Source organism: Tympanuchus pallidicinctus, unplaced genomic scaffold, assembly GCF_026119805.1.
Source record: "Tympanuchus pallidicinctus isolate F22 unplaced genomic scaffold, pur_lepc_1.0 scaffold12, whole genome shotgun sequence".
Classification (NCBI taxonomy): domain Eukaryota; kingdom Metazoa; phylum Chordata; class Aves; order Galliformes; family Phasianidae; genus Tympanuchus; species Tympanuchus pallidicinctus.
Window position 1 is genome coordinate 14,555,822 of NW_026294637.1, and position 21,399 is coordinate 14,577,220.

Below are 21,399 nucleotides of genomic sequence, written 5' to 3' on the forward strand. Positions count from 1 at the left end.
TATTTACTAGGAGTGCTCCTCTCGGTTGCTCACTTCATACCACTGATGCAGCACTAAGCATGACACTTCTAGTTACCAACAGAACTGTTTCTGCCTATCATCCACTATGCCACAGCTCTTATCTCCTGGGCCATAGTATGTCAAATACTTTTACATAATTAAAGCCACACTGATTGACTGGCTAATAATATCACAAGGATAAGCTGCTTTTTAAAGCTTCCATATCTTTAATCAAGAGTTATGTTCCAGTACCACAAGCTTGTGCATCTAAAGAATTGTGTGTATGTATGTAAAAAACATTCTTTTTTTGTCCACAGCTGAACAATGACAAGAAAATATCATTATCCTCTGATTTCCCTGTGTGATGATAAATCATGGACTCTACAAAGGATGGAAGAGGCACTTACTGAGGTAGGCAAAATGCACGTTTTCATTAAGTGTGGAAATTACAATTTATATTCCTCTCTTGACATAAACCTTCATTGCACAGACTCTTATCAGATTGTGTTGCTTCATCCATCTCTGGGATTTCTGATGTTGCGGTGGGCTTTATTTAGTGATTAAAAAACAAACCAAACAAAAAAACATCTGCAGAAGTCAGAAATGTATGATGAAATGAATGACAAGGTTTATGCCTTGTCAGGTTATTTATATTTTAATGTACTAATAGTTCATTCTCTTTAAATGTAAATCTGTTAAGGGTAAATTTAAATATGAAGGCAAGCAATTCTGGTAGCATGGCAACAACTTGCTATGCTGCTAAGTAAGAATTTGGATCCAAGGCAAGCCTTTGCTTCTTTCCCATCCTGGATCAGTTTATAACAGTGGAAATATTTGTGTTCTTTGTGAGACTGCACTTACAGTTACTCCTACATTGGAAACAATGAGCATTAGATAGTGGGATAGAACTTGCACCCTCATTCAAGACAGTCCAGCAATCATGGCACCTGGTAGCAAGTAGTATCAAATCTCTGAAAACCCTTCTGGCCCAGAAAATTGCAGTCAGGGTGGCCATCCTTAATAGAAAAGCTACAGATTAGAACAAAACATTAAAAAATGAAAAATAAAAAAAAATCCCTCATTCTCATGAGAGAGATTCAGTGTGTATTTGGTAGCTGTAAAGCAATCTTCCTTCTGAATGGGAAACAAGCAATTCCATTTCCAGGTATTCACTCTGATGTGTTGAAAGGGCACCCTTACTGGCTTTAAGAGTATGAGTTTTGATGCCTATTTCAAAATTTGACTAAAGCAAAAGGGTTCAATTTCCCTTGCATTGAAGTGTTATTTCTGTGGTAGCTAATACCAGTGATTCTAGAGAGTAATGGCAACAACTTGGTATCATTTTGCTCTTGTTGAAATCAAACAAACAAACAACAAAAACTATGCCATTCCAGAACAGAATCTTGTCTGTACAACTGTTCTTTTTAGTTGCTCCAGTCTCTTCAGTAACCATGCACTCAGTTAGGAATATATCACATTTTGCTGGGGCAGGAGAAGGCAAAATTAACTAGCACTTCTGAGACTCCTAAGACAGGCTAACCAGTGAAGTACAGCAGAGGATGCTAATTTTGAACAGCACAGTGGGAGACAAAAACTCCATGCAAAGACCCTTGTTTCTGTCTAATGCATGAAGGTAGCAAACACATGGGAGGGCTGTGGGAGAATCCTATTTTATTTTGTTTCCTTTCTCTCACATCAAGATTAGCTATTTCACAGAATCTGAACACTGAATACCAAATACAGCTACTCTTTCTGGGATTATCTTTTGCTTAAAAAGTGCTTTCCTTGTGGAACTTGAGCTTCTCCCCCTGTACTAGAACTTGTACAGTGGCGGGGGAAAAAGAGCTGTGTAGTGTAAAAATACTTGGCTAAATGGTTTGATGTACTTGAGAACAAAAAGGAAAAGAAAGGCATAGAGGCTGAATTTTTTATTGCTTGGTAGTTGGTTATTCTGGTTAAATGCATCTAACACACCAGTGACGTCTCTGGTTAATGTTTATAAATATCTAAAGGGATGTGGGAGGCAAATGGAGAGGCCAGGTTCTTCTCAGTGGTGCATAGCAATAGGACAAGGAGCAACAGCCCAAAACGTGAACGTAGGAAGTTCCTTACAAACATGTGGAAGAACTTCTGTACAGTAAGGCACAGCAGAGCACTGGAACAGGTTGCCCAGAGAAGTTGTGAAATCTCCTTCTCTAGAGATATTCAAGACCCATCTCAATGCCTACCTGTGTGACCTATTGTAGGGACTGCTTTTAGAGGGGGGTTGGACTTGATAACCTCTTGAGGTCCCTTCCAACCCCTGCAATTCTGTGATTCTGTGACTTCATAGTTTTGTATTTCCTTCCGTTTGAGCCAAGTATCACCTTGACTAGAAACACAGCTAATGTTAGCGAGACTCCATACCTCCAAATATTCTCTCTTTTGAAGCCTACACTTCAAAAATTCATCACTTCCTCCTCCTCAGAGAATTTTCACATACAGACTATCGCCACCAAAACACAGATGTTATCATGTTGTGCCTCCTCTCTTTTCCCCCCAGTGTTCCTCCTTTGTGATGTGCTAATAATATTTCTCTAATCAGTTTATAGCTCCTAAAGTAATTCAGCATTTAAAGATCTACAGGTGTCTCCTTTGCGTAGATGAGATTTTCCCAAGCTTTATTACCAAAACAACTCCAAAACTTCCTACCCTTTGCAAATGCTTCATGACAAGAAGAGTTGCTTCCATCTGACTTTTCATGTGCTTTATTTCTTCCTTGGTATGAAACGCTGTAATGCCTTCATCTTCTCTGTGATTAAGAATTATTGGCGGCCTTCTGCGCGGCAGGAAGCCTATGGTCTTCCTTCTATATAGATCCTTAGGGATCACATCTAGGTACAGTATGTTTGTGAAAAATTAAGGTAACATTGTCAATATCTGTTGCCACTTTGTTAGTTAATATAAACTAAAGTTTTATTAACTGTTAAAAGCCTCAGATATGAAAGGTCTCCACTTAGGCTCTTAACATTGTGAGATGTAAAGATGAAAGTGTATATGTAAGAACATAAATTCTCAATCTCTGCTTCTGAACCTTCTGTTCAATTTTTTACTGCAATTACAATCTCACTAAATCTTTAGAGAACCTTGCAGTGTCATGCTAAGATAAGCACTTGGCTGTCACTCCCAACAAATCCAAAGTAAAACAACATTAAAGCAGAGATGACTCTTTACAGTCACTGAGCAAGAGTGCCTTACAGTAGAAAAAGGAAACGAACCCCCAAATCCCCAAGTTATCTTGTTACTTGGTATTCTGGACTGCAGTGGTCATGCAGCTAGACCTGCAAATCTACCTCAACAGTGTCACCTCCCATGGGCTGTGTTACAAAACCAGTGTTGGATTGTAATCAGTGGGCTACACTTACGACCATGAGAAGAAACTTTCCTGCTATGATCACTAAATCTTAGCTGAATCTAACCATTGAAATTAGGTGAAAGAGTTCCACTAATTCTTCAACGATTAGATCTCACAAACTCTTAACACACGAAGATAGAAGAGTTACAGAAGAAAAACTTGCAAGGTCAGGTCTCTCAATTGTAGAAATGTTTTAAGAAAGAAAACCTAGCAGATTTCACTATTTGATACAACTTGCTTGGGGAGAGGAACTTCCACAAAGGTTGTAACTGACAGATGTGTTTGAGAGGGGAATCTTTCCAAAAATAAAAGGAAGTGCAGAACACTGGAAATAATCTTAGCTGTTCACAATGCTCCCAACATCAATTTACAAAATGAAGTTCAGAAATTACTTCCTTCAATTAACAGAATAGAAATATTCAACCCGTCTTTTAAGAAATAAAACAATAGCAAGTTATTCCTATGTGGATGAACCTTAATTACTAAAGCCTGTAATGAGAAGTACTGGTCCCTAAGGGAAGCTTCATCTTTAGTACTTCAAAACAGACAACTATCCCAAAATACTCCTTCCTGTAACCACCAGTGGGAATCCAGGTGGATATCAGCATTGCAGAATTACTGCTATTTGAAAATCCTTATTTAGACTACAAACCCCATACTGTTCATAACTGCCATACTTCTTCCATCCAAGCTTTTTTTTTTTTTTTTTTTTTTTTTTTAAATATAGATACACACACATTTTTGGTAAACTTTCTCTTCCTCTCTGTCTACCTCTATTTTAGAAGCAAATGATCCCTTCATGCATGAATATACTTATAGTTAAGTAGATGCATCTCCAGCATTACATTGCACAGCCTTATCATATGAAAATGATGAGACTTTTCTGTAGGTGGGGATGAGAAGATAGCTTCTAGTTCTCTCCCTTTTCCCTAGGTGGAAGTACCTATTAATCCTACAATTTTCTGTAGCAGCTCTGGTCTACTCTAATTCACTCCTCTAGAAGTGCAAGTCATCCATCTCTGCTGCAGTAGGTGAAGATAGTAAGTACTGCAACCAAAAAGGAAAGAAATGTAATGTACTCAAGTGACAGTACATTTACCTACAAGTATCAGAAATAACGTTCATTCTGTATTTGTTTTTGCCAGTGCTATAAGATCTTTCTTCTGGAATGGTACCATTAAGAGATGAGACTGAAGTTTTGACAAAATTTAAACTTGAAAGAAAGCCCTCCTTACAGATGCCATAATAAAGTTTATGTGTATGTTTAGCTTCTGCAGGCACAACAAACCCAAAGCATTGAATATTTCAGGAAATGCATGGTGCTTTCTGGTGCTGCTTTTCACACAGTTTTCAAAGGGAAATAGGTCATTCTCCCCAGTATTTTCAAGTATCCAAAGTACTTACAATGAACTTTTAGATCAGCAATTGCATATTTCTTGAAGTGTCTAAAACTTAGTGGATTCTGGCTCTACTTGCATGCCTTCCTCTTAACTTGTGAAATCCATACAACTGCACTGGTGCTTTATTTTCTCCAGCTATAAGAACTACTGTTAGTCTCTTGCACTAATGTTCCAAGGCTTTAACTGCCCGACAGCAGTGCCAAAAAAACCCCAACAACCCACTAACTTAGAGAGTGCATTCTTCCTTTTGTTTACACCAACATTAAAATATGAAGTTATCAAGTAATATCTCTTCTCCAGGAGGCTTGTAGTAATGCATTAATTTATCAACAAAGGTAATGATAGTTGGCCAGTTTATCATACTGATACTACATTCTGTTTTAGCCGAGATACATGGATAAGTCTTAGAAGGGAAGCACTAGTTCCTCCTAAAAAAGTTCTGTGTTGTGAAACATCTACTTGCTGTGTCAGTTAAGGATAGGCACAAACATACAACTGTTTGCAGGACTGTATGAAAATTCAGGTTGGAAAGAATGTTGGAGGTCTCTTGCTCAAGATTCTGTTCAAACCATGGTCTTCAGAAGAGCCAGATCTGGTTGCTCAGGGTATTATCCATTTTGGTCTTAAAAATCCCCAAGGATAAAGACCACACAACCTCTCTAGGCAACCTGCTCCCATGTATCACTGTCTTCGCAGCTGAAAAAATTCTCTTAGTATCTGCCTTGAACATCTCTTGTTCCAACACGTGCCTGTTGTCTCTCATTCTCTGCCACATACCACTGTGAGGAGGCTTGCTCTACTTTCTTGATGACATCCTTGTAAGTACTGGAAGGCTGCTCCCCAGTACTTCCTTTCATCCAGACTGAGCAACCCCACTCCCAAAGTCTCCTTTCATAGGGCCTGGCCTCCAGCCCCAATCGCTTGGGTGGCCTCTGCTTCACACGCTCCAGTTCATAAATATCTTCCCTGTACTAGGTGTGCCAAAAACCAGACACAATTTTACAGATACTGTATAATTAATGCAGAGCAGAAGGGAATAATTACTTCCCTTGGTCTATTGGCTGCATTCCACACAGATGAAGATGCTGCTGGCCATCTTTGCTGCTGAGGCACACATCTGGTTCATGTGCAGCTTGATGTCTACCATAACCCTAGATAGAGCCCTCTCAGCAGTGCTGCCCTCCATCCTCTATTGCTGCAATGGCTTACAGCATGGGCTATTTTATTCAAGCACGAATTAAATTGGAAATGGATATAAAAGGTCATTAATGTTAGGCTTCCCCAACTGAGGTTGGGTTCAAAGGCTTCAACCAGCATTTTGCTCTGGACAAGAAGATCTTTACTTTTCTCTGTGATCTAGTAACCAGAAACAGATCCCTTCTTGCTGGATTTTTTCCACCTTCAGCACAGGAACATAACATAGAAAAGGCTTAAGCAATGGTATTTTTGGAAATTAGCAAATATTATCGGAACAGCTGGAGAGATGGTACAATTACTCCTCTTGAAGTAGTTCCTCATGTTTACAGTGTTAATCAAATGTCACTTTTTAAGGACCTAGCTCTCGTAAAAATTTATCTCCAGTCTCCAGCCTGAGCTGGCGTCAACCAAGTCATTCCACAAAAGATTGCTCTTCAAGAGGCCCCCCTTAGAATCATAAGACTGACCAAAAAAGCTGAGCAACCATGACCTTTTCAGGAACACTTTTTCTTTATGATTAGAGGATCAGGGCGAAGTAATAATGCAGCTGATGATTAGGGGCAACACTGCATCTTTAAAAATAGCCCTAGCTATTTCCAAGTGCAGATAAGACCTAAACTATCACAGAATTCAGGCTCTGGAAGCCTGACAGTCAAGGTTTACAAGGACAACTCTGCAGCATAAAACCTTATAAGCCTATAGAGGAATAAGTACAGCGACTTCTCCTTCTGTGGTTTAGTACCCATAGCACAACATACAGAAATAAAAGGTCCATCCACCTTGACTGTCCCACATAGAGGAGAATCTGGACTGTACAGTGATCGATTTCCATCTTATGCTTTAAGAAAAGCTTCAGTCTTATGCTTTTCAACATACAGATAACCAGCACGTACTATGTTTTTACTTTTAAGTGCTGATAAACAATTACACAAAAATTCCTTTTAAGATTATCTTATGTAGAAATACTATTGCTTACACACAACCACATAAAACTGTGATAGCAGTTGCTTCTGTTTTTCATTTCTGCTGCTAAAATGAGGGAGCATTGGGCAATCGGCAAAATAGATGGAATACCTTCTCTGCAAACAGATTTCCCAGCCCCCCTCCAGGGAGATTATACAGTGGCCTTGACAAGGTAATACAACTGAAACATTTCCATTTCTTACGCGAATGAGCCACAGTCATTTATGACTTTTCTTAAACCTCAGTGTAATGCACATCATCTCTGAATTGCAACCAGATTTCCATCGCCTTTATTTACACTTCTTATACGCCTTCACCACCATGCAGCAGCCACCAGAACGACGCTGGGGATGCTAACTACAGAGCCCTGTAAGCGCAGGCTGCCGAGGCAAGGAGCCAGCCCTCCCCTCTGGAGATGCAGCCAAAAACGCAGCATTCCCCTGCTCTCCCCCATCCCCACCCCTTTTGTTACGGCAATACAAAAATTGTGTTCAAAAACTACTCCAAAAGGGGAAAGCAGATCAGGATGTAATAAATGCCTGGTGCTGTTTATCCCAAGAAAAATCGTGAGTTCCTCATGGAGTGGCTTCTTCCCCTCCAGATCTCATGACGAAGAAAGTGGGGGGGAAAAAAAAAAAAAAAAAAAAAAAAAAAAAAAAAAAAAAAAAAAAAGGAAAGCAAATGGCAATGTTTGATCCGTTTGTACACGGGAGGCACGAAATCAGAGACAAATACAAACTCCTAGCGGTGCTGCATTGCATGAGGGCTCCTCCTGCGTTTCGTCTGACTCTATTAAGGGACCCTCGAGCCTCCAGCCCTGCAACAAAACCCTGACATCGTGGGTGTACCGCGCCGCTTTGCACCCGGGCGTCCGCATCACCGGACGGAGCCGCTCCGGCGCGGCGGTGCTGAGGGGAGCCGGGCGGGCAGGGCACGCCGCTCGGGGCGGCCGTCCCGCGGGGAGCGGAGGGGCAGAGCGACCGCCGCGATGCATCGCTCCGGCGATCTCCGCCGGCTCCGGGCGGCTGAGGGGCGGCGGTGGCACCGCCTCGCGACCGCGGGAGGAGAGCGGCCCCGCGCAGCCCCGAGCCCCGCGCCGCCATGCCGCAGGGTCCCCCCCGGGCAGGGGGATGAGGCGGGGGCGGCCCCCGCTTCGGCTCTCGAGGTGCGGGCCGAGCTCGGCTCCCGCCCGGCGCCGCGGGCTCCCCGCTCCCCTGAGGAGCCGTAGGGATGCTGCCGCCCCACCCCCGGCGGAGCTCCGGCCCCGCCGTGTTGCCGACCGCAGCGTCTCCGACCGCCAGGCCCCCCGCCCTGCGGCCCCGCTCCTTACCCTGGCTGACAGCGGCGACGCCGGTCCCCACCCCGGGCCGCGTTGACCGACACGGGGGCAGCCGCAACCGCTCTTTTGTGTGCCTGCCTCGGCGCCACACACCGAGACGGCTGCTGGGCCCGGGAAGCTGCGTGCGAGAATACAGACGGCCGCCCGGGAACCTGCATGGCGCATAGCGCGACCGCCGCGGCGCCTCGGGGAGATGGGGAGGCCCCCGCCTCGCGCCCGCCTCGCTCGCGCATCGCGCCCGCCTCGCCTCAGCCCGTCCGCCTCGTCCCGCCGTGCGGCCGTCCTCGCGCCCCGAAGCGCAGGAGTCGCTCTCCGCTCAGAGGGTGCTGCTCCCGGCGAGGCTGTGAGGAGGTCGTGGAAGACCCCCTCGCGCTGCCCTGCGGGCGGCCAGCGGGCTGTGGCGCGCCCCTGAGCCTGACAGAATGGCACAGAAAGCAGGCGGTGCGGTGATGGGTGCTAACCGGTCGGGTACCGGGACGCTGAGCAGAGCTATCCGCTGGGGCTGCCTGCGGGAGCCCTCAGGCACCATTAGTGCTGGAGGCCTCCAGGCTGGCAACCGCACGCACCCAGTTTGCACACCCAAGAACCCAGCTCTGGTGTGGGCCATCGCATGTTATTTCGTCAGTCTTCCATCCCATTCTGCTGTGAAGTGCGCTGCTGAAAGCCATCCTGCTGTTAAAGGCGTTGGGTTGAGGTCATTTGTGAACTGTTACCTGAGGTGCAACAAAACCAAAAAAATAGAAGTCTGAACACTGCAGTGAGGGTTAGCACTTGGCCTCTAACATTCACATTCCACCCTGGGGGCAGACTTGGAGATTGAATCACAATATTTATCTTCTTGTGCTGATAATACATAAAACCTCCTATATAACAACTAAAAAAAAAGGAAGGGAGCATATAAATAGGAGGGGTTACGACTGTTTACAAGGGTGGATAGTGATAGGACAAGGGGAAATGGTTTTACACTGAGACGGGAGGTTTAGGTTAGATATAAGGAGGAAGTTTTTCACCCAGAGGGTGGTGAAGCACTGGAACAGGTTGCCCAAGGAGGCTGTGGATGCCCCATGCCTGCAGGCATTCAAGGCCAGGGTGGATGTGGCTCTGGGCAGCCTGGGCTGCTGGTTGGTGACCCTGCACACAGCAGGGGGTTGAAACTAGATGATCACTGTGGTGCTTTGCTGCGGTGCTTTGAAAAAGAAGAATCATCATTCTGTGATTCTATGATTCTCCAAGAATGGCATTTCTTATGGTGAGTGACAAACCCAGGTGGTTTCTCAGGCATTTTATCAGAAAGAATGAGATCTTCCCAGAGCAGCCAGGTGATGGTGGTTACTTGGTATACAAAGGAGAATATGTGAGATCAAGTGCTGCTAGGCCAATTATGACAGGACTTGCTCATTAGTATGCAGATTTCAGACTGGAAGCTATTGACTGTAAAAGGTAATCTTTGTAATGACAGCAAAAGTGAAAAGCCGCCTTAATGTAATTATATTGCATTCCGGTCAGCTCGGTTTCGATGTTCATTCTGCATCCCATCCAGCTTGGTACTCTTTGTTTGCCCTGGGGTAGCTGTACCAGTTGCTTAGCACCAACTCAAATTCCATCTACATGCAAAGGTCTTTCATGGAAACCCAGACAATGGATTTTTTTGTATGTTAGACATGATTTCTGTTAAGATTCACACAACAGCCATTTGCTATTAATCTGCTATTTTTTATCTTTTTATCTTTTTTTTTTTTTTTTTTTTTTTTTTTTTTTTTTTTTTTTTTTTCCCCCCTCTGGTACCTTTTCTCATCTGTTGATATCCTGTAGATATCTCTGATTTTATTTCTCCTTTGAAAATAATGAAACTCAGGTATTACATAAACAGTAATGCATATGTGTTTTACACAGAATTACAGGAAGTGATCCTTAGATGAGTAATGCAGACATCTGAAAGATCATGTTTTAATTAACACTATAAATTTTCAAAATTGTTAACTTAATGAATTAAGCTTTATATACATAATGAACTTTTCACTTTCCCCAACAATACATCCAGAGCAGTACTCCCAGTTGGATAGGGCAGCCAGGTGTTTTCTTCATGAAGCTGCTGCAGTTACAAGTATTGTGCAACAGCTGGTCCAAAAGTGAGTAAGATACATTTTTTTAATTCTTAAATTTAAGTTCCTAACAAACAATCTCCCTTCACCTCATTTTAGAGATAGTGACTGAGACAGATGGTTATTATAAATTTAATATACCAAAATGGAAGGCAAAAATAAAGTGCATAATGTCAGTCCAATAATATACTTCTTTGCTAACCTTCAATTTCTGAAAATAATCTTTTCCATACAAACCAGCCACTGATGCAGAAGTGAGATTTTCCTTCCCATTTAATGCACATTTTGTCTGGTCTCTTATGCCTTCAGAGTACTCACAGTTACTTGTTACTTTAGAACTTCTTGTTTCCTTTAAATCATGACTTAGACCTACCTTTATTACTGGGAGAAAATGCAACATAAAAGTGAGTAAAAAGGCTCATTAAACATTTTATGGAATATTTTAGTAGCTATGTACTACTTTCATGGTAACAAAGCATAACAGTTAAAGATCACTTTATATTATATCTAGAAATGTCACAAAGTGATTCAAAATATATCTACTTAAAATGTTTGGAAGAACTCTTCCTAACTTCAGAGTCTGTGCTTTTATATTTAGCAGTTAACAGTGCTCTTAAAAAACGTGAAAGACAGTGCAAATGAACATAAAGCACCAGAGATAGCATAATATTATAGATACTAAAGGACTGTACAATTTTAAGAGGCAAACATTCCTCCTCCACAATAAAATAAATTTACATTTCATAAAACATTCAAACTGCTTTGAAAATGTTTATCAAAGGTGACAGAATTTGTGTTTCCAAGAAGGTGAGATCTTCCATTTTAACATGTTGGCCAATTCCTTTGTAAGTTTGTAAGTTACAAGTAAGTCCTTTATAAGTTGTTAGTTTCCATTTCTACATTAATCTTACATGGTTCAACATTCTGTGATTTAAACTATCAGTTAACTTACTGTTTCTAGTTCAGCTCAGTAACAACATGAGAAGTGCTAAGAATTTGCTTCTGCTTCACAGTCTAATAATTTCACCAAAAAAGACAAATACAGTGATAAAACAAATGAGTATTTACTAAAACAATTAACTCTTTTACTCTTTTCTGTGGGTTCTTGAGTCCAACAAACCCAAGTCCACATCACTAGAGGAAGAATTTCTAATAAGGAGAGAATCAACTGAGCGCTTTCTGTTAGTATCTCAACTTCCCCACATTCCACTGTTTTCCAGTGAGACTTTCTTGATCACACCAATTTCCATTAATCTGCCAAAGCAACACTCCAAATCCAAGGACTGTCCTTAGCAATATGCAGCAATACTTTTGCATGTACATTAAGAAGGATATCCATTCAGGAACTGGTGAGCAGAAGTTTCTCTTGTCGTTCATTCAAAGCTTTCCAAATTGTCAGTCTCACAACTGTTTTAAATGCTGCAACTGCGTCTTCAAAACAGAAGTTATTCCCAAACTTATGATAACTGGGTGAAGATGGTAACAATGAACACAAATCCAAACTGATATACTACTTTTTTTTTTAATTCAAGTGGATTAATTGCAGAATAAACATGATAAAACAAGAGGTTTTTTTATCCTAGAATAAAATGAACTTATTTTAGAACAAGGTGGAGTATGTGCAGGGATGTAGGAAAATAAAAAATCAAGGTTGTGGTTCAGCTAAAAATATTTCTAAGGATTGGGAAAAATAATGAGAGAAACAGAAAGTATTCCATTTCTACAGACGATATCAAAACAAACTTAGAGAAGTATCAGGACAAACACTGCTTGCTTAACATGCACAAATAAACTGAAGTCTGGCCATGAATAAGTCAACAAACTGTGACCGCAGCTCTATGAGAAACTAAGTATACTGGCATGCTCTCTGATGTGAGGAGATTGTACATAACCAAGACTTATGTTTCTTATGCTTTCCAGTGATTCTGTAAGCACTTTTGCATTAGAAAACAGTATTTATAAAGCAAGTGGTTTCCCACTATTTGTACAGGTGTCTCAGAGATCTTCCTATGGATAAAATCTGAAAACAAATATTCACTACCTGACAAAAACAAAAATGCAAGATGCATCTTAAAGTCTGAAATATATCTCAGTCAGGTAATTTTTCAGACATTTTTCTTCCCGTTGCCTGCACATGCAGAATTCATAAACAACAACATTATGATTTATGCTTGTAATTTCCTCACTAGTAATTGTTACGCCAAGGAAAATGTATTTAATGATTTCAGATAGCCATACAATAACATATGGATTTATTTATTGCATGAACCAATCAATCAGTATGAAGCATAGACAGTGAATGGTGAAAACAAAGTACGATGTTCCTTTTCCCTTTATTTTTAGAGGGACTATCTAAGCTTTTACTGTTGTCACTGAGAATTGGGTCTCTGCTTTAAAATGTAGAACAAAATAATGTGGGATGACCTAGAAACTGTACAGTTTCTGTGGTTACAGAAGTAAAGCCACGCGGCAAAAACAGGAGGCAACAGAACAAAATTACTGTTATAAATGCAACTTGGCTTAGGTATACATCTTGAGAATCACAGTGAATTCAAGAAATGTCAACTGATTGTGAAAATCAAATGCGGAACAAAGAAATCTGCAGCACTATCTTACTGCTCAGAAGCTGTACTTAATCCACAGGAACGACAGCGAATTTGTAAAGATTGAATAGCACATCAGTATTCTCAGCACCAGCTCAGTAACTTCACAACTCATTTATTGTGTTATTTATGAATATTGTAGCTCAGGCTTGCTCAAGTTCCACAAGGACTCCATGGCAATCTTTAGGGTGAAGAAAAATCACAGGTTTACCATGTGCACCTATTTTTGGCTCTTCACTCAATATTCGAATCTTTTTTTTCTTCAGTTCTGCCATTGCTGCTTTTATGTCATCAACCTTATGAGAGAAAAATACGGTTTACAGAAATTCATCAGAAAACATCCCCAGACTATGACCTGTTCCTTTTTCTTTTTTTTAAGTCAAACTTAATTATAATAATAGCATTTACCATTAAATTTCAGAGGTTTCCTGCAGTAAAATGTAATTAACAAAAACCTGTCTAAACTATATAATGTGATCTTAAGTTTGATGTCATGACATCAAATTGTTTGAATGTTCCCAAATCTTAAAGGTATCCATCCTTCAAAATAATAAAATGAGCACTCAGTTTAGCCAAGATGACAATCAATAATCTATAATGACCTAGAATTAAAATAATTGCACTGTTTTTTTTCCCAGTTGAGGTGTCTGGACATAACTCCATGAATAAACATTCATAACACTATTGTATGAAAGATGCCGAGTCTTGACTCAGACTAACAGACATCTGTTAATTCCTACTCGTTTGCTGCAGTTTTGTTCATCAGAATTCAGAACTCCCTACAACTCCTCCTACACACAACTACCAGTCAGCTAGGGAAAAAAAAAAAAAAAGAAGTGACTCAAGTGTTATATAAAAAAAGACAGCAAAAGTGTCAGAAGTAGCAGATAGCCCCCTTCAGGTTGCTTCCCCAAGTAGAAAAGCTACTGCAGCTCCTGCAGAGATAGCCAGAAGAGGAACTGTGTCTGGGCTCAGCTGGAATCAATTTCTGTATCCCTAAGGAAGCAATGAGAGCAAACAGTGGAAAGCCTGTGGTTGCAATCACATTACGAGTTTCAGGACTGGATATCCTACCAAACATTCAGCATTCTTTTCATTGCAGTTACTAATTTCAATTGCAGATCATGGTGGAATTACTTAATTTCTTATAAAAATGCTTATTTTGTCCAAAGCAAATTCTCCACCAACACATTTATATAAAATTTTCCTTTGAATAAGGCGGAAGGAAAAAACGAAAAGCAATTTGATAAACTCATCAGACTTCCACCCTAGCACTGAAAGATATTTTTTTAAATTCAGCTTTTTGCAATAAGATTTTTCATGGAAAGTTATTTCTACAACATATTTTTAAATTTCAAAAGAACAACCAAGTGAAATTATTTTTTTTTTGTTTATCTGAAAATTATTTTTGCTTAAATTCAGAAGAGAATATGCCCTGAAATGCTGGGATTTTCATTCTGAAGGGAATAGGAAATTAGGGGAGGAGTGGTTAATTTCTTTTTGTCTATGGTGGTGACCAAATTTGTTTTCGGTTCCATTTAAAAATCAAGCCAACAACTGAACACCTTTTTCCATGCAAACTGATCTATAACCTTCCATTTGAATTTATATGGAGACCGTTAATATAGGAGACTTTGAACAATCATGATCTGATTTATTTATTTATTTATTTATTTATTTATTTATTTGCTTAGAGAATCTAGCAGTAAGTTCTAAGACTTCACTTTGGAGATTCTGGCTGTAGGTAGTAGTCCTTCATATGTTTCATCAAACTTATCTGTTCCATTATGACTCCTGGTTCTCCTGGCCTACTATATCCAGCTACATGTTTTCTTCTTTAATACAACACTTCTGCATTTTTCAATACAAGATAACTAGCGTGTCCCATTCTTCACAGTTTTCATAATTAACAGTATGTTTTCCCTTGACAACTGTCTTTGGTTTGTCTTCAACAAGAAAGATCCTATCTCTACAGAATGGAGAACTAGACAGAACAATTTCAGATGGTAATAACATTTCTTAAAACTTCTTCAGAAGGATTACATTTACTTGAAACTCTAGGGAGGTTTTTGCTGAAAAGTGCCTACATCTTCTTTCTCTGGTACCTATAACTTAGCACTGCTGGCCCTACAGAGGGCTTGAGCTTTTCTCTGGTCTTATTCCAAATCACTTCTTTCTTCTATAGTCCCCATTTCCTAGGTTCACCTTCATGTTTCTAAAACAGAATGGTCTTTACAGATGAAGTTGGAAAGCCATTTCACTCACATTGGGCATCCCTTTATTTATTTATAACTCTGAGCGAAATAATACAGTTTGCAAACAGTATTCAAATATGGAAAGCATTAAAAACAGGCAGCAATGTGGAATTTTGCATCCAATGTTTGCGCTAAAATATGAATATACTACATAAGTTGACTACTTATATAGTTGACTACCTTTATACTGCATTGCTTCCAAACAGGACAGAAGAAACTCTACAGACTTTGCTGATGTTTGGTCATAGTGACCAATGGTCTTTTTTGACTTCTTTATACAAGTATCAATGACATATCAAACAGCAAGAAACTACTGAAAATCTAAACTATGCTTCAGCTTAAATTTACAACTGCATCTTTTACCAGTGTATATCAGGAAGTTCCAATGTCAAGAAGTTACCACCTGTCAAGTACCCTTAACAAGCCATTAGGCTTGTCTACCTTCCACACTGGCTATAGATTAACAACACATAATATAATTTTTACAGCATACAGGAGGAAAACTTCATGACGTAATTTAAGGAATGGAACTCTGGTTTCCAAAACAGAAAAAAGCCATGTTTAAGACTTCCATCTCTACAGCAGGAATTTTCACAAATAAGACAGCCTTATATGTTTGTTCCTTACACATTTTAAGCCTACGGAAAAAACAAATTCAAACTTTATATTTCTATTTATATATTATTTTAAATACCTCAATGCAGATATGATGCATTCCTCCAGTCTTATTCTTTTGCAGAAAGCTTGCAATGGGACTTTTCTCTCCTAAAGGGTGTAGAAGTTCCAGCTTTGTATTTCCCAGCTCCACAAAAACAGTGTAGACACCATGTTCAGGAAGAGCAACAGTCTCGCTCACCCGTGCTCCTAGCACATCTTTGTACAAGGACTGAGCTTTCTCCAGATCAGGCACTGCAATTGCTACATGATTAAGTCGGCCCAATTTCCACAAACAGCTTGGAATGTTTTGAGAAACAGAATTTGATGATAATAAAGTTCGTACTGTTGGAACTGAAGTCTGCAGTCTGGTCAGAAGCCCTGAAAAAAAAGGGAATAGCATCAGTATGATGCTTCTGAGAAAGCAGAGGTATTGCTCTTTGACCTTTTAAGAGACCTGCATAACTCCTTGTTGTCAGCAAACTACTGTGGAATGTAGACTGTAGACAAAGACCAAGGAAAGGAAAGAATTATTCCGTAGAACTCTCAGCTCAAGGGAAATCCTTTTTTCAGAGACTAATTATTCAGAAGTGTTCTAAATGCTTATATATGCTTGTTAAAAGTAGGAATATGTGGCCAAATACAGCAGTCAGCTGTATAATGTACTTAAAAGTTGCTTCTGAATTTTTCAGAGCTTTTTATAAAACACAGAAAGAAATAAGGACATACCTACACATGTAGAAATTAAAGCAAGCAAACAAGAACAACAACAAAAACCTAGGACAGAACTGATACTGCAAGACCCAAAAGAAAGATAAAAGACTTGAGGTTTTATCTGTTAGAACTAACTCCAGCAAGGAAAGAAATGTCACGTTGTATTTGAGGCTTGAGGGATGCTACCATCTCCTCTCCTGTCTTTCATTTCCTATTTTCTCTTTCTCCAATCATTATTCTTTAACCACTCTTACTTTTCTCATGTGTCATACAGGTCTTTCACTTAGTTTCACTGGCACGTTTCAAGATGTTTACAAATAATTTCTCTTCTAAGTACAATGAATAATACCATGCCCTACTGAAAAGTAATGATTCAGAAGATTAAAACGATATTTGCTTTTTCAATGCAACTAGTGCCACTGGCTTCAGCATGACTTAAAAATACCATTTGTCTCATCGTAAATGAAAAGGTAATGAAAAACAAAACATACTGAATGACAGCATGACACAAAGGCCAGGGCTAACATCTAGATGTAGATAAAAGATGGAGAAACCGTAAAGGAACAAAGTACAATGAAAAACTGCTTAGATGTCTATAAAACTCTTCAGACTGCTCTGACAAGACAGTACTGAATGTTGTACTATGTCTTATTTCTGTTCTGATCAAATAGTTCAAAAGTTGGGTTTTTTTTAATCTGAAAAAAAATAAAAAGAATTAGAACAATTACAAATAAGTATCAGTCTGTTGAATTTGGAGAGATGGGAGGGAAACGTTACTCTTATTGGTTACATCTAGCACTGCAATTAGAATTAAATGAAAGGATATATTCAGAAAGGCAGCATTTGAATTTCATGCCAGTTTGCTTTAGGCCATGTCAGAGTTCCCAGTGCCTCAAGGCCAAGCTAGAGGCATCTCAGCATTTGTCTTTGATGCCTTCTTAGCTGCAAATTCACAGATGTGCCATTTTGCTAAGAGATCGTGCCAAGGATGCACTGAGATTCTGAATGCTTTCCAATACACTTAGGATAGACTGGCTTACATTTTTCAGGCTCTTTGTTCTCTGGAAAGGTACTGGTCCCTGTAAGGTACAGCAGGAGCTGTAATTAATCAGCTGGTTTCACAGTAGGAAACAGAAGTACCGTTTTGCTGGAAGACTACAGCTATCAATTCATTTTACTTCACAAACAAGAATGATGCAGTACTGAGACATATATGTGTGTGTGCACTTACGTATAAGCTTTAACAATATGCAAAATTTACATATTTTCAATACTTACTACCATAAAAGTAAGCATATTCAGAATATTTTGATAGTAAATTAGCATCCTACACTAAGTGCTTTCATAAGCTTGCTCAGCTCTCCAAGTAAGCACTCTGCTGTAATTCTTGCCAGCCTTTCACACAGTACATCCTGTCATCACTTTCATCTGAGCCAGAAGTTCTGGAAAATTCTTTTTTGCTTTTGTTACCTTTAGGTTACAATAGTGATACTATAGTAACTCAATATTTCAAAGTACTTTTCAGCTTTTTATTTACATATTTATTTACATATTAAAACAAAATCTACCAGCAACTTCTATGCAGAAGAAAATTTTTTGTTTCTCAAATATCTATGCAGAAAGTATTTTGCAGATACAGTTGTTATCTAAATGGAAATGTGTCTGGAGTGAACAAAGCAGTTGCCTGAGGAAGCAGTAGCATGCAATGCTCTATAACATACAAAACAAAACATGCACCTTCTAGCTGGTATAATCAGAGGAATGGATAATTAACTAGACTTGAGTTTAACCAGGTTACCAGAGTAAATAATGCATTTTAAAAAAAGTCAAATACTCTTTTCAATCTACCTAAGATTAACAGTTGTTTCCTGTCATCACTTTTTAAGATCTGATTCAATTTTTGGTGAAGCAAGAGAAATTTTCCCTTACAGAAAGTCAGTATTTTCCAAAAGAGAAAAAAGATGTGAAATTACTACTTGCTATGCTATTTCTGATGTTTTCTAAGCAATTTTCTTATTTAATTCCTGTTTCCAAGTACTAATATGCCACAATTGAGTGGAAATAATAATAACGTAGATTTTCAGGCAGTCATGACCAGTAGGAAAAGCTTCAATGTTTCTCAGTCATCTTGATATCTCCCATCTGTAATTCTTGCTGTACTTCACCCAGGGCATAAGATTAGCATAAGATTACATGGCTATTATGATTAAATTTGCATTTTTTGGCAAAAATTAGAGAGGTAGACTGTTACTTGGCTATTACTGAAGCAAGAGTAAAGGAAATAAAGAGTGTTATTTCTTTTGGTTTCTACTCAAGAAAACACTTGATTTTTGTAGTATTTTCTGGACTGATAATGGAGTGAAAAAGTTAACACTAATCCAAAGATTCTTGTGAAGTCAAAACATATACAAAATGTATATTATGCATCAACCCACTTCCTCCTCCTAAGAACTCTTTTTTTTTCAGTATGGACAGAGGACATTTTTAGAGTTGTGAAGACGTATGACTTTATCCTGACTCTAGTCATATGCATGTTTTAATTCCAAAAGGATCAGTATGAACTGGCTGAGAATAAACAAACAGCATTTGTATTTTTCTGGCATTATATAGATTAGTACCCATATAGTTACTAGTTACTTGAAATTCTACTCTTTATTCATCTTCATGGTTTTGGCCTCATTTTCATGCTAAGAAGTAGCACACCCAATAATCAAAGGATGACCCTGCAGTGAAAAAGAAAGCTTTCCAGCAACTTCAGAATGAAACTCCATCACTTTCATGTTTCAGTGAGTTATGCATAAATCACAAAGCTAGTCCTTTGTTCAGAGAGATGCGGTTACATTCTTCAAACAAAAAAGCATTCATCCAATAACTTAAGAGAATTACTCAAATAAATCTGAACTTCATCCAATGATAAAAAATAAGACTTTGTTCCTTTTGAAACCAATGGAGACTGCTACTGAAGTACCTATCCAATCATCTGTCCCTCTTTGACAAACTTGCATGTGCAGACCAAATTCACACGTGCAGTTTCTTCTCCTACTATGTATGTAATTTACCCTACTGTTCTTTTTAAATATGTAATTTTTCAGGCACTGATAACCCAAGCTGAATTTTTTAAGGCATCTTGTCCTTTAGGGAAGATTCAGCACACCCTGCCCTCCTATATGATTACTGTTTTTAGCTTTGGCATTACTGTGGAATGTATGTTACCATGTTCAGCTTCACTTGAAGAATATTTTTAATGTATCTATTTGGGTTTTATTTTTTTAATTGTTAAATATCTGAGTGCTGGTATTATGTGCATCAAGAATTTAAACGTGTGCAATTGTCCTGATAGAGGCATAAAATGGCATTCTGCAAATGCTGACTCATAGGCCTGTTGCCCCTGATGGCGGCCGTTTTTGTTGACTTACATGGTGAGGTAAATAAATACAAGCAAAATCCTACTCAGTGCAGCAGTGCTCTCTGTAGGAGTTGCAGAGCTGTGGGCCACACTGAGAAGATCCTTCTCACTGGGCACTGCTCTATGGCTCGGTTTGACATTGAGAAAAACTCCCAAGCGCAAAGACAGTGTTGTCACTATGCGGAGCTGGGCATAGCAGGGCTGTGTATACTGTGTATAAGCTCTCTGGAGCAAATGGAAAAAGGGCACAGTTTGTCCCTTTTAAATCCCAGGAGTTTCGAGGTGCTGTTCACATCTTGGAAGCTGCCAGCAAGGCCTGGACCATCCTTAGCACTGCTCTGTTTGTGCCAGAGGTACTTTTGGGATCAGAAGGGCTCCATAGTTCTGAAGGAGCACCAGACTGCACCAAGTCTTATTCACTTTTCCCCTGCAGTCAGTGGCAGTAAGGCAGTGCGGTGAGGATACAGTGAGGGCAATCTGCCATCGCTGTTAGGAGAGGGAACAGATCAAGTAATTATTATAGTGAATGGGAAATAATTTTGCATTTGATTTCTAAGTTCCATTTTAAAGGCAAGCTTCTCTTTGCTTCTCTACCCTGGTGCTCTAAGTAGGCGGTTTGCTGCGTAGGTTTATGCTGAGACAGGTAACGCCGTCCGTATCAGACCTTTTTAAAACCAATCCCGTAGGTCGCTCAGCAAGCAGCAGGCCCGCAAAGCTACCAAAAGAGGCCGCGGGCGGCTCTGCGCCCAGGGCAGGCAGAGGTGGCGGTACCCGCACAGCCCCGCTCCCGCTCCCAGCCCGGCTCCCGCCAAGCGCCCACGCCTGGCGCCGCTCCCGCTCTCAGCAGCCCCGCCGCGTTCGGCCCCCCGTTACCGGCCGCCGCGCGCCCCAGGGAGGCCGCCATGTCGCCGCCCCACCGCTCGCAGCCCGACCGGCCGCACGCAGGCGGGGCCGGGCCGCCCTCCGCCGTCACCGCCACCGCCCCCCGTCCGGTGGTGGTGCCGAGCGGAGCCCTCGGGCGCAGTGACGGCGCAGAGCTGCGCGCCCATTCGGGCGTCACGGTGCGCGCCCGGCACGGCGGCGTGGTGCCGCGGCCCCAGGGGCTGCGCGGGCGCCTTGCCTGGCGTTGTGGTGTGAACGAGCGGGCCGGATCGGTGCTTGAGGCACAAGGCTTTGCGAGCGGCTGTGACACATCCTAGGCACGTGAACTGTGCTGTACCCAGTGATAAATATCTCCGTAATTAACAGTGTATATCAGCATCGCCGCTCGGACACGGGGACTTCTGAGTGCTCAGTGCCAGCGGGAGGACGTGGGTTCGTGCGGGGCTCCCGCCGCCGAGCAGCCGGGGGCTGACCGCCTCCTGCCGCTGCG

The 21,399-nt window shown here is 40.6% G+C and overlaps 2 protein-coding genes across 6 annotated transcripts in view; both read right to left on the reverse strand.

Moving 5' to 3' along the window:
* APBA2 (amyloid beta precursor protein binding family A member 2) overlaps positions 1-8,459 on the reverse strand; it is a 90,407-nt gene extending 81,948 nt beyond the window's left edge. For 4 of the 5 annotated variants that reach the window (XM_052672295.1, XM_052672294.1, XM_052672292.1 and 1 more), the window contains exon 1: positions 8,285-8,458. The gene's annotated coding sequence lies outside the window, so the exon portion shown is untranslated. Of the gene's footprint in view, positions 1-8,284 lie in introns of all 5 variants that reach the window. The other variant, XM_052672296.1, reaches the window with a different exon arrangement.
* A 4,171-nt stretch (positions 8,460-12,630) lies between these two features.
* On the reverse strand, positions 12,631-21,288 carry MCEE (methylmalonyl-CoA epimerase). Its single transcript, XM_052672366.1, has 4 exons — positions 21,247-21,288; positions 20,901-21,147; positions 15,948-16,288; positions 12,631-13,294 (listed from the first exon to the last, which is right to left on the reverse strand). The coding sequence occupies exons 1-4, from the start codon at positions 21,286-21,288 to the stop codon at positions 13,142-13,144; spliced, it is 783 nt and encodes a 260-aa protein (XP_052528326.1). The 3' UTR covers positions 12,631-13,141.
* Between the last annotated feature and the right edge of the window lie 111 nt (positions 21,289-21,399).